This window comes from Aythya ferina (assembly GCF_964211825.1).
Source record: "Aythya ferina genome assembly, chromosome: Z".
NCBI classification, from domain to species: domain Eukaryota; kingdom Metazoa; phylum Chordata; class Aves; order Anseriformes; family Anatidae; genus Aythya; species Aythya ferina.
Genome location: NC_140299.1, coordinates 37,964,911 through 37,980,723, shown reverse-complemented (window position 1 = coordinate 37,980,723; position 15,813 = coordinate 37,964,911). Strand labels below are relative to the sequence as shown.

Genomic DNA, 15,813 nt, shown 5'->3' with positions numbered 1-15,813 from the left:
TCACTGGGGCAGACCTCTCTATTCTTGTCCTTCCAGAGTCTGTGGCAGAGAGCTCTTAGGCACCGACACATTGTTTTGACATAGTCTGTTGTGACAATACAAGGAAATAAGAAAGGAGTTTGGTTTCCCTGAACAAAGCCATTCATAAATTGTATTTAATTTTTTTTTTTTTTTGGGGGGGGGGAAGGGCACAGGGTAGTTTGAGATTTATTTACTTATTTATGTGTTTTGGCAGGGGGGTTCTACTTTTAGAAGTCTACTTCTAGAAGTTCATTTCTTGGCTGATTTCAGGAACTATACTAACAACTTTTTTTTTACTTTTTTTTTAACTTTTTTTTTTTTCCCATACTGTTACTGAGAGTGAAGGTATTCAGGATTACAGGGATTTTCTGACTAATTTACAATTATTTTGAAAGTGTTGGTTAGAGTGTGTATGAAGAAAAGGTTCGTCCTATCGTTGCATGAAAGTAATAGTTGCCTTCGTAAGAGATATCAAGCTTAATTCTGTACACAGTGTAGGAGATATGAAATTCATAGGATGACTCTTGTTGGCATTTACTTGTTTATGGTAACGGAGGGACCTTGCTGGTTTATTCTGGCAGTTGCACTTGCACTGGACCCATTCCTTCTGCTAATAACTAACAGAGAATAGTCTAGCAAAACACAAATACATATTTGGAGTTCTTGATGTCTGATGGATTTTGTCAGTTTTAAACAAGCTTTTTGTTGTGTTTAATTTACTGCTCGTTACAATACTTCCTATTACATACACAACACCAGTAATATAAACCATTATTGGCATAATCTGCAACATCCTGCAGCAGCAAAAGATTTTCCATTAGGAAACTGCTTCATTGTTTTCTTTTATTTAGTATATTTTTTTCATTTTGTTTTGTTTTTAATCAATTAAAAACAAAGTGAGGTTTAAATGAAAAGAATGCATTTCTGCACTGAATACTAGTGGTTACCTAATGTGAGGATTGAGATATCCATGGTACAAGGTGGAGGAGCATTGCTCTGCTTCTCTGTGCATTGCTTTGCTGAGACCTGCCTATTCTCTGCCTATATGTGACACTCTTCCTGTGCAAAACTTTTTATTATTAACTATTGCAGTAAAAAAAAAAAAAAAAAAAAAAAAAAAAAAAAAAAAAGTGAACATGCAAATTAAGATAAAACTGCAAAAAAATAAAAAACACCGATTAGTGTTTTTAATCTGCTTAGATTACTACTGTTTTAATCATGGCTATTTTTTTCACTTTTTGACTAGCTTTTATGTACTGTGTAGGAAATTGTTCTACTGAAATGTAACTGCCAACTTTACAGGCAATGTAGAGAGTTTTTTTTTTTTTCTTTCCCTTGTGATTCAAGCTAGCTGTAGGACATCCAAAAAAACAGCCAGAGAGTTTTTCCAGTTCTGTTCGGGGGCAAGGCAAAGAGTGTTTCCCTAGCCCCAACATACTTTTTGACTCTCAGAAGTGTTTTTTGGTTGGGTACTTTTCTTGCTTCCACTTTCTCATTCAGAGTGCAGATGGGGAGAAGCAAAAACATACAGAAAATAGAAATGCCCACTCATTTCCCTAGCCTATAATTGTGAACCTGCTGTTCACAAATGCTTTAGAGTTTTCAGCACAGAAATCAATTGGTGCCAAAAAAATAAAATAAATAAATAAATAAAGTGTTGTCTTGAGCTAGATGCATGTGCTTTTGTTTTGGTCCTCCATGATAAGTAAAGAAGAACCTATAGAGGCTTAATGACATTTAAAGTGAGTAGGAGACACCAAAAGCAGGATGTGTTGGCTATAGGTTGCTATAAGGGAACATAAACATTTTCCGTGTGTTGGGGTTTGCTATGAAACAACACCTCATGCCTAAGAATGTTTTATGATTCATCATAGCTTACAATGAGTATGTGTACTAGCTTCCAGTACAGTGTTTACCAGAAATCTTAATGCAATTCTAAATCTGATCACAGAACAGGTACATTTTATGGACATAATAGCAATTTTTCTATCTTTCCTAATGAACAAAGACTCTTGAACACACCTTTTTTGTGTTTATTTTTTTATTTTTTTTTATTTTTTTCAGGTATGTTGTTGTGGTGGTTTTACCATGCTAGGCAGCTGAACTCTACCACAACTGCTCTCTCACTCCCCGTCCTTAGAAGAGGAGGGGAAGAAATAAAGAAAAGAAAACTCATGGTTGAGATAAGGATAAGTTAATTAAAGGGAAAAAATACTTATTAAGGAAAGATTATTATTAATTAAACAATTAAACTAAAGTGAAAAAAAAATGAAAGGGGAAAAGGGAGGGGGAAAGGAAACAAACAAACAAACAAAACAGAACAAGTGAAGGCTGTGTGGAAGTGCAGAAGAAACTTGCTCTCTACTTCCCACAAATGAGTGATGCTTGACCACGTCCTTGACCACGACCTCAATGCACGTAGCTGGTGTTTGGGAGGACAGATGTTTTTGCAACAGGAGCCCACCCCTCCCCTCTTCTTTCTGTTTCTACCTTTTATTGCTGAGTGCAGGAACGGTCTGTCCCCACGTGCCCAAAGACGAGCTGGCGGGGAAGAAGACCAGCCTGGCTCAACAGAGAATTGTGGCTTGATCTTAGGAGGAAAAAGAGGGTTTATAAGCTTTGGAAAAGTGGGCAGGCCACTAAGGAGGACTTGAAAGAAGTAGCGAGGCTGTGCAGGGACAAAATTAGGAAGGCCAAAGCTCATCTGGAGCTCAATCTGGCTACTGCCATTAAAGATAACAAAAAACGTTTCTATAAATACATCAACACAAAAAGGAGGACTAAGGAGAATCTCCATCCTTTACTGGATGCGGGGGGAAACTTAGTTACAAGAGATGAGGAAAAGGCGGAGGTGCTCAATGCCTTCTTTGCCTCAGTCTTTAGCGGCAATACCGGTTGTTCTCTGGATACTCAGTACCCTGAGCTGGTGGAAGGGGATGGGGAGCAGGATGTGGCCCTCACTATCCATGAAGAACTGGTTGGTGACCTGCTACGGCACTTGGATGTGCACAAGTCGATGGGGCCGGATGGGATCCACCCAAGGGTACTGAGGGAACTGGCAGAGGAGCTGGCCAAGCCACTGTCCATCATTTATCAGCAGTCCTGGCTATCAGGGGAGGTCCCAATCGACTGGCGGCTAGCAAACGTGACGCCCATCTACAAGAAGGGCCGGAGGGCAGACCCGGGAAACTACAGGCCTGTCAGTTTGACCTCAGTGCCAGGAAAGCTCATGGAGCAGATCCTCCTGAGAGTCATCACGCAGCACTTGCAGGGGAAGCAGGCGATCAGGCCCAGTCAGCATGGCTTTATGAAAGGCAGGTCATGCCTGACGAACCTGATCTCCTTCTATGACAGAGTGATGCGCTGGGTGGATGAGGGAAAGGCTGTGGATGTGGTCTACCTTGACTTCAGCAAGGCTTTTGACACCGTCTCCCACAGCATTCTCCTCAAGAAACTGGCTGCTCTTGGCTTGGACTGGCGCACGCTTCGTTGGGTTAGAAACTGGCTGGATAGCCGGGCCCAAAGAGTCGTGGTGAATGGAGCCAAGTCCAGTTGGAGGCCAGTCACTAGTGGCGTCCCCCAGGGCTCAGTGCTGGGGCCGGTCCTCTTTAATATCTTCATCGATGATCTGGACGAGGGCATCGAGTGCACCCTCAGTAAGTTCGCAGATGACACCAAGTTAGGTGCGTGTGTCGATCTGCTTGAGGGTAGGAAAGCTCTGCAGGAGGATCTGGATAGGCTGCACCGATGGGCTGAGGTCAACTGCATGAAGTTTAACAAGGCCAAGTGCCGGGTCCTGCACCTGGGGCACAGTAACCCCAAGCAGAGCTACAGGCTGGGAGAGGAATGGTTGGAAAGCTGCCAGGCAGAGAAGGACCTGGGAGTGATGGTGGATAGTCGGCTGGATATGAGCCAGCAGTGTGCTCAGGTGGCCAAGAAGGCCAACGGCATCCTGGCTTGTATCAGGAACAGCGTGACCAGCAGGGCTAGGGAGGTGATCGTCCCCCTGTACTCAGCTCTGGTGAGGCCGCACCTCGAGTACTGTGTTCAGTTTTGGGCCCCTCGCTACAAGAAGGACATCGAAGTGCTTGAGTGGGTGCAGAGAAGGGCGACAAAGCTGGTGACGGGCCTGGAGAACAAGTCCTACGAGGAGCGGCTGAGGGAGCTGGGCTTGTTCAGCCTGGAGAAGAGGAGGCTCAGGGGTGACCTTATCGCTCTTTTTAGGTACCTCAAGGGAGGCTGTAGCGAGGTGGGGGTTGGCCTGTTCTCCCACATGCCTGGTGACAGGACGAGGGGGAATGGGCTTAAGTTGAGCCAGGGGAGTTTTAGGTTAGATGTTAGGAAGAACTTCTTCACTGAAAGGGTTGTGAGGCATTGGAACAGGCTGCCCAGGGAAGTGGTGGAGTCACCATCCCTGGAAGTCTTCAAAAGACGCTTAGATGTAGAGCTTAGGGATATGGTTTAGTGGAGGGCTGTTAGCGTTAGGTTGGAGGTTGGACTCGATGACCTTGAGGTCTCTTCCAACCTAGAAAATTCTGTGATTCTGTGATCATATGGTATGGAATATCCCTTTGGTTGGGTTAGGTCAGCTGCCCTGGTGATGTTCCTTTCTCACTTTTTTGCCCAGCCCCTAGAAGGTTTAGAGAGAGTCCTGATGCTGTGCCAGCACTGCTCGGCAGCAGACACAACACTGGTGTGATAACACTGCTGTTCTAGCTACAAGTGCAGAGCACAGCACTGTATGGGCTGCTGCAGGGAAAGTTAACATCCCTGCCAGATCCAATACAGTGATACTTGACACGACAAGGCAGGGTTACTGACAGTATTTAAGCTTTTTTATTTTTGTTTTCTACAACTCCTGTAATTAAGTAATTCATTTTCAGATACATTTACCTTCAGCCTTTATACTTAGTAGCAGAAAAAAAAACCAACATTAAAATAATGTAGTTACATAGGTGTCAAATACATGATGCCAGTGCAGAAACAAACATTCAGTTATATGCATAGCACTGGTCCATATGGATGTAGAGATCTTTCAAAAAGTTTCCTCTAGAAAGGTTTTGAAGGTTATTATTGAATATATTTTGAGCCTCTGCCTCTCTTACTTTTACTTTGGAAATTACAAAGCTCATATTGTTAGTTTCCTATCATTAGCAGGGGAAAAGTCACCAAAATGTGCTTTTAGTATTTAGGATTGCAGAATGAATTATGTCCTTTCCCCTGGGAACAGATTTGGAAGGTGGTTTTGAATCCTAAAGAAAATGACTGACATATCTGAAATAGTTCCTGCTTATTACTGTTACAATAATTTGCCAAGATTTATTTCTTTATACTTATAAGAGGCGTCTTTTGTATTGTTGGGTATTAAAAAGCAATAGAAAATACTTCAAAATAATGTCTGACATATGTACCAGGAATGTTGATAGGTAAATGAACAAGAGAAGTGAAAACACACTTCATTTTTGGGATACATTTCAATGGAAAAACAAAACCAAAACAAAACAATCAAAACAAAAACAAAACACAACTAACTGTGTATGAGTTGTAGAGTTGAAATCTGCTTTTGTTTTTTCCCAGGTCATTAAAAGCCCTGCCTTGTTGTAATAGAAATGATTGTGGCATTCTTCCCTTCCCTTCCCTTCCCTTCCCTTCCCTTCCCTTCCCTTCCCTTCCCTTCCCTTCCCTTCCCTTCCCTTCCCTTCCCTTCCCTTCCCTTCCCTTCCCTTCCCTTCCCTTCCCTTCCCTTCCCTTCCCTTCCCTTCCCTTCCCTTCCCTTCCCTTCCCTTCCCTTCCCTTCCCTTCCCTTCCCTTCCCTTCCCTTCCCTTCCCTTCCCTTCCCTTCCCTTCCCTTCCCTTCCCTTCCCTTCCCTTCCCTTCCCTTCCCTTCCCTTCCCTTCCCTTCCCATAACTGTGTGCTTTATATCGGGAAGCTAATTTCAGCTGTTAATATGGTACCACTGTGAAATAAGTTAACAGAATACGCAGAGTAATCCACAAGATTGCTGAATGACTTTGAAGACTTTCCTTTCTCACAAATCTGGAAAAGGTTGTTTTTCCTGCTTTAGGTCTCCTTGAAATAAGCAGAATTTTGTTCTGTGTAATTCTTCTGCCTCTGTTTTAAAATATAAACTTATGTTGCTCTGACCTTTAAATTTTTGGTGAGTCATGATTATGTGCTTGAAAGTCATTTTTTTATGTCCAGTTTTGTGCACTAGTACCATTTAGTTCTGTATATGAAACTGTTGTAGAACAGTTGTAGAAAGTTGTTTCCGTTGGCTGAAAAGCCCTAATAACAGCCTCACAAAATATTACAGATCCTGCTTATATGTAATTTAGTTTTTAATGCAGGCAGCAAATCTCCTAATTGAATTATCAAGTGCTGATATCTTTATTCTTGTAATTATTTCTGCCCATGAAATAGCTGTTTTTGTTAGCATTGCTTATTCTTCTGCAGAACGAGTCAGAAATGAGACACAGCATGTAAGTGCTCCTAAAGGCTTTAAAGCTAGAGTGTTTTGCAGTGCTGATAATCAACTATATTTCAAAAAACTATTCTGTCAGGGACCTTCATCCATTGAAAATACTTGTGACTAGTAATGTAACCATTCATATGGCTCCAGTATCTCAACCTATTTCACTAAATTATGTAAAAGGAAGGGTAGGATGAGGTCATGAGACTGTCCTTAAGATGTATACCAGCTGTGCCTGCATTTTATTTCCTTCCTTCCTTCCTTCCTTCCTTCCTTCCTTCCTTCCTTCCTTCCTTCCTTCCTTCCTTCCTTCCTTCCTTCCTTCCTTCCTTCCTTCCTTCCTTCCTTCCTTCCTTCCTTCCTTCCTTCCTTCCTTCCTTCCTTCCTTCCTTCCTTCCTTCCTTCCTTCCTTCCTTCCTTCCTTCCTTCCTTCCTTTCCTGTTTCTCTTCCTGTAGTATATTCAAATCTCTTTAGTCAAATGGAGAGCTTATTGTTTTACTTGTGTCATTTTGACTTTGTCATGTTTATCACGCTTGACAGTGGGGACGAATAGGATGGTAATGTGGACTTCTCTTGCTTCTGCTGTGACCAACGGCATTGCTCATATTGATATCCAGTGACATGGCCCTTACCAGCACTACAGCTGCCAGAACAAAAGTGAAACCTGTTTTTGTGCATCAACAGACAAAACATACTGTCTGCCTGTGACAATTCATGTATGGCAAGTGGAAGTGAGTGCATAGTCAGGTCTATTCTGTAGATGAAATTATCATTGGAGTTTGAGATCTACTAGTGAAAAGAGAACAGCTCTTGTGTTGGTTTTGTTAGCAAAACTAGTTAGTCAGCTTTGCTCTGTCCTTAGCAGTTAAAACTTTCTTGTTTTGGCTGTATTCACAGTCCAGTCAGTGATGTTATTAAGTTGTAGAGATCAAGTCCTTAGGAGAATAAGAGGAATAAGAGGGCATAGAGGTTTTTTTTTTTTTTCATAACTTTTTTCCCCAATAAAAAATCAACACTTTAGATTTGGAAAATTAAACTGGTAGGCCAAGGAAGAGCTAAGAATAAAAGAGAGAAAACCCAAAGTTGTAATGCTTTATTCCATGAATTAACCTACAAAATTCTAGTATTTCTTTTAAATGAGAAAGTAGATTTGAGTAGGTAACACATTTGTGGCAGTAAGTATCTGAAAGAATAAAAAAGAAGTGCTTGAAGTGAATGGAAGATAAATATATCACATTAACATATATATATATGTATATATATGTATATATATATGTGTATATATATATATATATATATATATATATATATATATATATATATATATATAACACCTTTGGAGAAGATTCTGTCTCTTTAACTTGTCAATATGTATTCCATATTTTGGCAATAATGATTCAACAAATCATTTCTGATGATAAATACATTAAATGGATTGTGTACAGGTGCTAACCACAAATGTTACTGAGGAGTAAAATGCACTTTGCCTGTGTTATTAACACATTTGAATAAGTATATAAATGCCTTTTTTAATATGCCTGTAATAATAGAATTTTTGTACCTTTGGGGTATATAGTCAAGTTTTAAAGTTCTCCATTATCTAATGCTTCTTTAACGGATGGCATTAGAATGTGACTTTATACATCCAAAGTATATAATCACATCAATTTTTATTGTTCTATTATGTACACTTTCCAGACAACCTGCATTTTATCACCCTATTACCATTTTTATTATTCCTAACATAAAAAGTGTACTCCATTATCTTGACTCTCACCACCTGAAGTCTTAAAAACCAAGTTCCAATTTGTGGGTTTCCATTTGTTTTCCAACTAATTTAATTAGAAAGATACTCAATCCAAATCTGGTTGTTTATGCAGTTCCACCCTGAAATGCAATTACCTTTAGCTTAATATGTCACAAGTGTGTGTATTGGCATGACTACTCCACATTCAAACTCTTTTTGAAAGCCCTGCCACTTTTTCACTGGCTTTAAAATGATGCTTTGTCAAGATGTGCTTGAAAAGCCTTGTTTCATTTTAAGCTAATGAACCCTGAAGATTTTTTTAGATAGCTTATGAGAAAAGAGAAACAAAAAGCATGTATTGTTGGATTTGCATAGAGACCCTGTATTCTAAATTTATGACAAGAGGCAGAGCTAGGAACAAAAGGAGATACTGGAAGGAAGTATAAAGGAAGACTGCTATCTACTTAAGGTTGGTGTTTGGAGCACAAAGCTTTAAATCAACTTGTGTTCCCAATTATGAAAGGTCAAAAGGTAAAATAGAATGGCTCTGTTTAATTCCCATGTACTTATGTCACTTTAATGGACCGTTTTCCATTTATGTAGGTTCATACACATTAGATCTAATAGTACAATAATAAAACATTAACCTTAGATTTCTTAAAAATAAAAAAATAAAAAATTTAAAAATAGATAATTGCAGGGAAGAACTCTAGCTTGAATTGCATGTAATCCCTTCAAAACCAGCTGCATCTGTACCAGGCTGATTTTGGTGTTGGTGGTGCTTAGAAAAAAAGCATTTTTGCTTAGAATCAGAAACTAGTAGATAGTGTTATGAATTCATTTTTTTTAAACTTAATTTCACTGCATAGATACATGTCCCTGATGGTGAAGTTAACAGTTTCACAGTTGTTTTTCTTTAACTGAAACATGAGGAGAAGGCATTGCTATAATGTGACAGGACTGTTTATTCTGACATACAAAATTCAGGTCAGCAGCTCAACCTGGGTTTATCAGTGCATTCTACCCCTCCCCCCCCCCCCCCCCCCCCATTCCCTCCTTTTCCCCCCTGGCCCAATAGGAGAAAAAAAAAAAAAAAAAAGTTTCTGCTGGCAGTGGAAAAGGCTATGTGTTTTGGTGGGTTGGTTTGTTTGTTTTTGACTGAGTTGTGTTTGAATTTTCAAATGCAAATGGTGGCATGGCAGGACCACCTTTCTGAAGGCTGTGGTATGTAATGTAACATCGGCATTTTACTAAAACAAATTCCCTCAGGAATTTGTGTTTCACATTTATTCCAACATACCTCTATGTTCCATCTCTCTTAAGTAAGCCAATACTATGGCAAAATTTTTAAAATCCCAAACGTTACTTGAAAGAACAGCAATGTTAATCTTAGAATCACAGAATCACTTAGGTTGGAAAAGCCCTCTAAGATCATCTGGGCCAACCTTAAACCTAGCACTGCCAAGTCCACTATTAAACCACGTCCATAAGCATCACATCTACATGTGTTTTGAAGACTTCCAGGGATGGTGACTCAACCACTTCCCTGGGCAGCCCATTCCAATGCCTAACAGCCCTTTCAGTGCAGAACTCTTCCTAATATCCAACCTAAACTTCCCTGGTGCAACTCGAGGCCCATTCCTCTATGAAGGAATTCAACAAGTGATAATTTGTTGCCTGGGAGACAAGACTGACCCCCATCCTGCTACAAACTCCTTTAAGGTAGTTGTAGAGACAAATAAGGTCTCCCCGACCTTCTTCTTTCAGACAGAAGTATTATACACTTCTTATTTATCAACTAAAAAGAGTAGAGCTATGTTTCACTCTTCTGATGAGCACTGTAGGTCCTGTTTCCTGTTGAGTAGAGCTGTTCTAGCACTGTCGTGGAGGACAGTTGAATAATGCTGGCTTGAATACAGGACAACTACAGCTATGAAGGGATGTCCAGAATGGATGGTGCAAAATAAAAAAAATAAAAAAAAAAAAAAAAAAAAAAAAGGACTGACTGATGCCAGTGGCAAATGTTTCAGAAAAACAGCTATACAAGTAATAGATGATGACAGTTTACACTCTTTCAGGTTATCTGGGTTTTGCTTATTACTGTTAATGCTTGGAGCTCTATAAATGCATACTATTTCACTAAAAAGATACCACTATCTGCTATGGTACTGAGATACTGTGTGATGAGATGGCGATTCAGAATAGTTTTCTGGTTTGCTATATCTTAAGACATAATTTTCACAGGGGAACTCCTTTCTATTTGTCCTGCTGATGTATTTTCGACACCTAGTGGTATTAAGCGTAAATTACTGAAAACTTGTTACTGGGTGTGCTATCTTACCATCAGTAGTCTGAGGAAAGGAGTGAAGCCAGTCCTATGGCTCAGCCAGAATGCATTTATCACTAAACTTCTGAAAATTTAGAAGAAAGTATAATGAGTATTTTTTGGCCCTGTATGATCTTCCAGTTGGGGAAGGACAGAAAGGGCTGCCCTTAGCACTCATAAGAGCTCTGAGATAGAAATGAATTTGTTGTTCAGGATTCAGGATTAGTGCAGGCTCTATTATTAAGGTACATGTATAAACAGTACATAAGCTTTGTATAGTTTTTCAATGTTGAGGATTTTCATCCAAACTTCTTTCTCATCTAGTCACTCATCTTGCTTCTTTTGTAATATGATGTCTACCTACAAGATACCTGTGTTAAACATTGTAAGATGTATCACAAAAATATACTTTGATGTGTCTAACCAACAGGCTCCCAAACACAGAAATACAAATTCTTATTAAAACAATAGAAGTTATGGAAAATGGAAAATTGAAAAATTGTTACTACAATTAATGCTGATCATTATGCTTACTTAGATAATGTGCACATGCTTACACTTGTATTTACAAGTATTTTCAACTGCCAGGATTTGCAATTACTACAGTGTTGTTTTTTTTCTTTCTCTCCTCCCTACCTCTATCACAGGCACCGGAGAAAGTGGAAAGAGTACTTTCATTAAACAAATGAGGATTATTCATGGATCAGGCTACACAGAAGAAGACAGGAGAGGCTTCACAAAACTGGTTTACCAAAATATATTTACTGCTATGCAAGCTATGATCAGAGCCATGGACACGCTCAAAATACAATACACATCTGAAGAGAATGAGGTAAGCCTGTGCAAAGAAAATTCAAATTTTAAATTTATACGTGAATAATCTGAGTCTTAACTTACACTCAGAACCTTATAAGTCTGTATACCTGGCAGTGAGTTCAGGGCCTCACAGTCTAATTCTGTGGAAGCGTGGGGAGTTTCTAGTAAAAATAGAGGCAGGGCAGGGTGGATATGGGATTGGGGGTGGGTAGAAAGAGAGAACTTTCAAAGTTGAAAGTTGCTAGTAGGTACAAAAAAAATACTTTGTTTGGGGGGGGGGAGGGGTGGGGAAGAATCTAAAGTTCGATAAAGTTGGAAGAAAACAAAGTTGGCTGGACAGTAATATACACTTTTTTGTCAGTAGAGCTCAAGAATGAGGAACTTTGGGTCTGTTTTGTAGGAAAACACTACATTTATTAAACTTAGGTATGCTTTGAAACATACCCCCTTCTATGGATCTGATGCACCCTTATGCACTAAAATATAGAATATAGAATGTCTTCTCCAACCTTTCTTAGTTTCAATGTATGTTATACAGTTAATTTTGTTGTTGTTGTTATTTCAGTGCTTGGGACTGTAGAACTATGCAAAAATAATGTTTCAGTTAAATCAGTTGCTTTTTTTTTTTTTTTTTTGGGGGGGTGGGGTGAGGATCATAGCTAGATTATTAAGACTTGCCAGGTTCTAAAACATGGGGTTTTGTTTTTCACTTTGCTCAAGTATTATGAAGAATATATAAGCAAATTTTTGGGTGATATTTTTTAAAATTAATACTGATTTCCAGTTAGCTAAGTTTTGGTTTTAAGATAGGGAAGACTGTGTATAAAGAGTGTCAAGAATAAATAAGTTATAGATTTTATGTTTGTTTGTTTATTTTTAATTAAAATACTGTGAAGAAAACATAGATGATAACTTACTTTTCCTTCATAAATATGATCATATATATGAAGAATACAAAGAAGAAAATTATGATTTTTTGTTTGTTTGTTTGTTTTAGTTGTTTTTTATTGTGTATCCGCTTTGGGTAATAGCAAAGAAGAATGGAAAATGTTTAAAGTAAACGTCTAGGACATTACCTTTTTTTTTTTTTTTTTTAATTTTTTTAATCACAAAAAAAAAACAGGTGGTGTCAAGAAAGACAAATTTTGGAGTTGAGAGAACTGTGGTGTTAAGGTAATTCTTTCTTACAAAAAAAAAAAAAAAAAAAAAAAAAAAAAAAAAGCCTGAGAGGTGATCAGTTGTTTGTAAAATGCCTTTAGATCCTAAGGAAAAAAATAGTTACAGAAGCAGAAAATGTGTTTGTGAGTATACTTCATCCTAATTCAGATGTGTATATTTTCCTGAAATTGGAATCTCTTTGAAGAAATATATTTGTGCTGCCTCTTCCTGACTTTTTGGTTTTGTTTTTCTTTTCTTCTCTTCAAGAAAAGAGTATGAACATTTAATAAACAGCAAACCTTTTCTCATTCTGGGCTCTGAGTGCTGAGCTGGACACCTTCCCATAACACAGTATTCAGGCTAAACTGTGTTGCTGCTGGTTGCTGTGCTGCCAGTGTCTCCAGATACAAAAGATTTTAACTCTATTGCATATTTTTTAGAGAGAGGAAGAAGTTGATGTGGTGTTTTTTTATTAAAGGTTAAAAAAGTGCTAATAGCACAGTATGACAAGCTCAGCTTTGGTGGCATTTAGAAAGAAAAATCATTTTTGCTTACACGTGGAGAAACTTGAGAGGTGATAGGAAAATTGCAATGCTGTGTCTTGCCAGTTGCAAGACACAGCTACAGATTAGTCTTTCAGTTAGGTGGTGCATATACAATGCAATGCACTGTAAATCTTATTAAATTTCATTAAATGGTCTTAAGCCTGTTATGGACTACAGTTGACAACTTTGATTAAACAGAGAAGTTGTAGTTCTGGTGTCAGAGTTGTATTACAACAGTGTGCCCAGTGGCCATACCAAAACTGTCCAGTGTGCTCCATGTTTCAGTAAGTCCATCTTTTCCCGGAAAAAAATGTTTTCCTCTGGCCATTTTATTTATTTGTTTATTTGATCGATTGATTGCTTTTCTTATATCCCTGTTGTTCTTTGACAGGACAGATTTCCTCCTGTGTGGGCCCTGGGATTCTCTCTCTGCTGAATATCTCCTCATCTAATGGTTCTGTAGTGGAGTACAGATTGTTCTATGCTGAGTGTCTCTTCCCTCTAAATGTAATGTGTACAAATCTGTAACTTATAGATGGACAGAATGTCCAAATAGGCTTCTTAGTGTTTGCAAATAAAAGCAAGTTTTATAGAAGGCGTTAAAGAGATTCTTTAGTGCTGTTGTCAACTACAAGTATTTAAATAAATGGTCTGACTTTCTACAGATGCTGAACAGATGCTAACTGAAATTGTCCTGCGTTTAGACATGAAATGTTTTTTGGTGTTGCTTTTTAAGTTGCTTAGACCTTTAATTTTAATTAAGCAAGCTTTTTTTTTTTTTTTTTTTTTTTTATCCTAATTTCAGGTGGTATGTACTTTGTCTCATCTTCAGTTTCAAGTTAGAGGTGTCATGGCATATTTTGGGTATATGTTAGACATAAAACTTGTCAATGCTTAGGAACCTAATTCTTCAAGTCATAATTATAGTACTAATTGAAACCCATAGAGCATATGAGTTGCTACTATAGTGGAAATATCCAGGATTGGAAAGGTTTTCAGGGAATGATTTGCAAGTTGTTTTTTTTTTTTTTTTTTTCATATAATTGATTAAGATTTGGGGTCCTAATGACTTTTCAGGGTTTTCTATTATCAGTAATAAATTTTGCTTTGACTTTTATCTACATTGCAGCATAGAATGCAACTTTCAGTTATGAAAATTGAAATAGGTAGATTCCTCACATCTGTTAATAAATTAAAAAATCAAACATGCACAGTAATTGCCTATGTGAAACTACTGTAGTCTCACGCACTCTCTTGGGGCTGCATTTACAAATGTAGCTGCAGCTGCTTTTTGTCTCTCCCAAATTTGCCACAGAATAACTAACAGGAAAATGGTACTTCAACAGATAGAGCTTGAAAAGAATATTTATTGAGTTTGCAATTAATTTCTCTTCTGTTAATTTTATAGGAAAAAAAAAAAAAAAAAAGCAGGAATATTGTTTTTGTAACAATAATGCTGTAACAACTGAAGATTATTGAAATATCTCTTTTTTTCTTCATTCTCTTTAATAAATATTTTGCGTGCTGTTTGCTGTACAACATGAAGAATTTGTTGTTTACTCATCTGAGTACACTCTATCATGTTGCCAGGAAAAAATGTCCTATTAAGTATATTTTTTGAATGTATTGCTTGGTATCTAACTAGTTAGCTAGTTCCTGTTTATGACCTGTTTATAAAACTTACTGCTGGAGGTGAACTGGGTGAGGGGTGGGGAGAAATATTTATTATTTATAAGTCATTTTTTCAGAGTCATAGAATAGAAAATAATAAACTAAGTATTGATTGGGTATCTAGTTGCAGTGTAACATTATTTACAATCTCTGAGGATAGTCTTTTTATGTGAGGGTTTGAGTCAGTTACTTTTAAAAACTTTTCTTCTTACCATATGATAATAGAGACTGTCAAACAAAACAAAACAAAAACAAACAAACAAACAAAAAGACAGAAGTTAATGGCAGACTGTCTCCTGGCTTATTTGGGAAATTGTGATTGAGTTGATGTGAACATTAAGATTTAAGTTAATGAAAGAATGAATGCTCATGTGAGGCAAAGGGAAATAAAAAATCAGCTGATAGCTGAGAGACAGTAAACATTTTTAGCATTTAATTTTATTTATTTTTTTATTAATCAATATAAGTTTAGGTGTAGGGAAAGAAAACACAACTTCAGACAAAAGGAGGATGAAATCAGGTGGTGTTGGAAGACGGGAAGATACAACATTTCACTTGTGAGTAGTACATCAATCTTCAAAGGCCGCTTTTAAAATAGTTCTGGGTTGCTTCAATGCGCCAATGAGTCACTTTTTGCTGGATTATATTAGTCTTTTCTGAATGACAAAATATGTGGCAGAAATAAATTGTTCAAGCCTATTTGCACTGGAAATTCACTGGAGATTTTAAACAATTAGTTCACCAAATCTTCTCCCTCATTTTTCAAACTAACATGTATCCTGTATCCCAGGAAAATCACTCTTTCCCTTCCACAATTAAGGCACAGTTAGAAGTTTCAATTTACTCATATGAAGAAAAAAAAAAGAAAAAGAAAAAAAAAAAGGCTTTTAACCCACTGTGAAGACTTTTTTATATAGCTGCTCAGGATGAGGATCATAGAATAGGAATCCAGTCCTGTTGTTGTGGGTTGGTTTGTTTTTTTAAAATACCCTGGTAAGATGACAGTACATATGCTTGCAATTAGCAACAGATCTTTGTAGCTGTATGTACAGTTATTT

At 37.8% G+C, this 15,813-nt stretch overlaps 1 protein-coding gene across 6 annotated transcripts in view; it reads left to right on the top strand.

Annotated features, from left to right (window-relative positions):
* The window catches only part of LOC311427318 (uncharacterized protein), a 35,103-nt gene extending 20,580 nt beyond the window's left edge, over positions 1–14,523 (top strand). For 4 of the 6 annotated variants that reach the window (XM_084504636.1, XM_084504634.1, XM_084504633.1 and 1 more), the window contains 2 exons: positions 11,213–11,397; positions 13,481–14,523. In XM_084504636.1, the coding sequence (XP_084360762.1) occupies positions 11,213–11,397; positions 13,481–13,612 (317 nt within the window). In that variant the 3' untranslated portion in view covers positions 13,613–14,523. Of the gene's footprint in view, positions 1–11,212; positions 11,398–12,504; positions 12,555–13,475 lie in introns of all 6 variants that reach the window. The other 2 variants (XM_084504632.1, XM_084504635.1) reach the window with 2 other exon arrangements.
* The last annotated feature ends 1,290 nt before the right edge of the window (positions 14,524–15,813 follow it).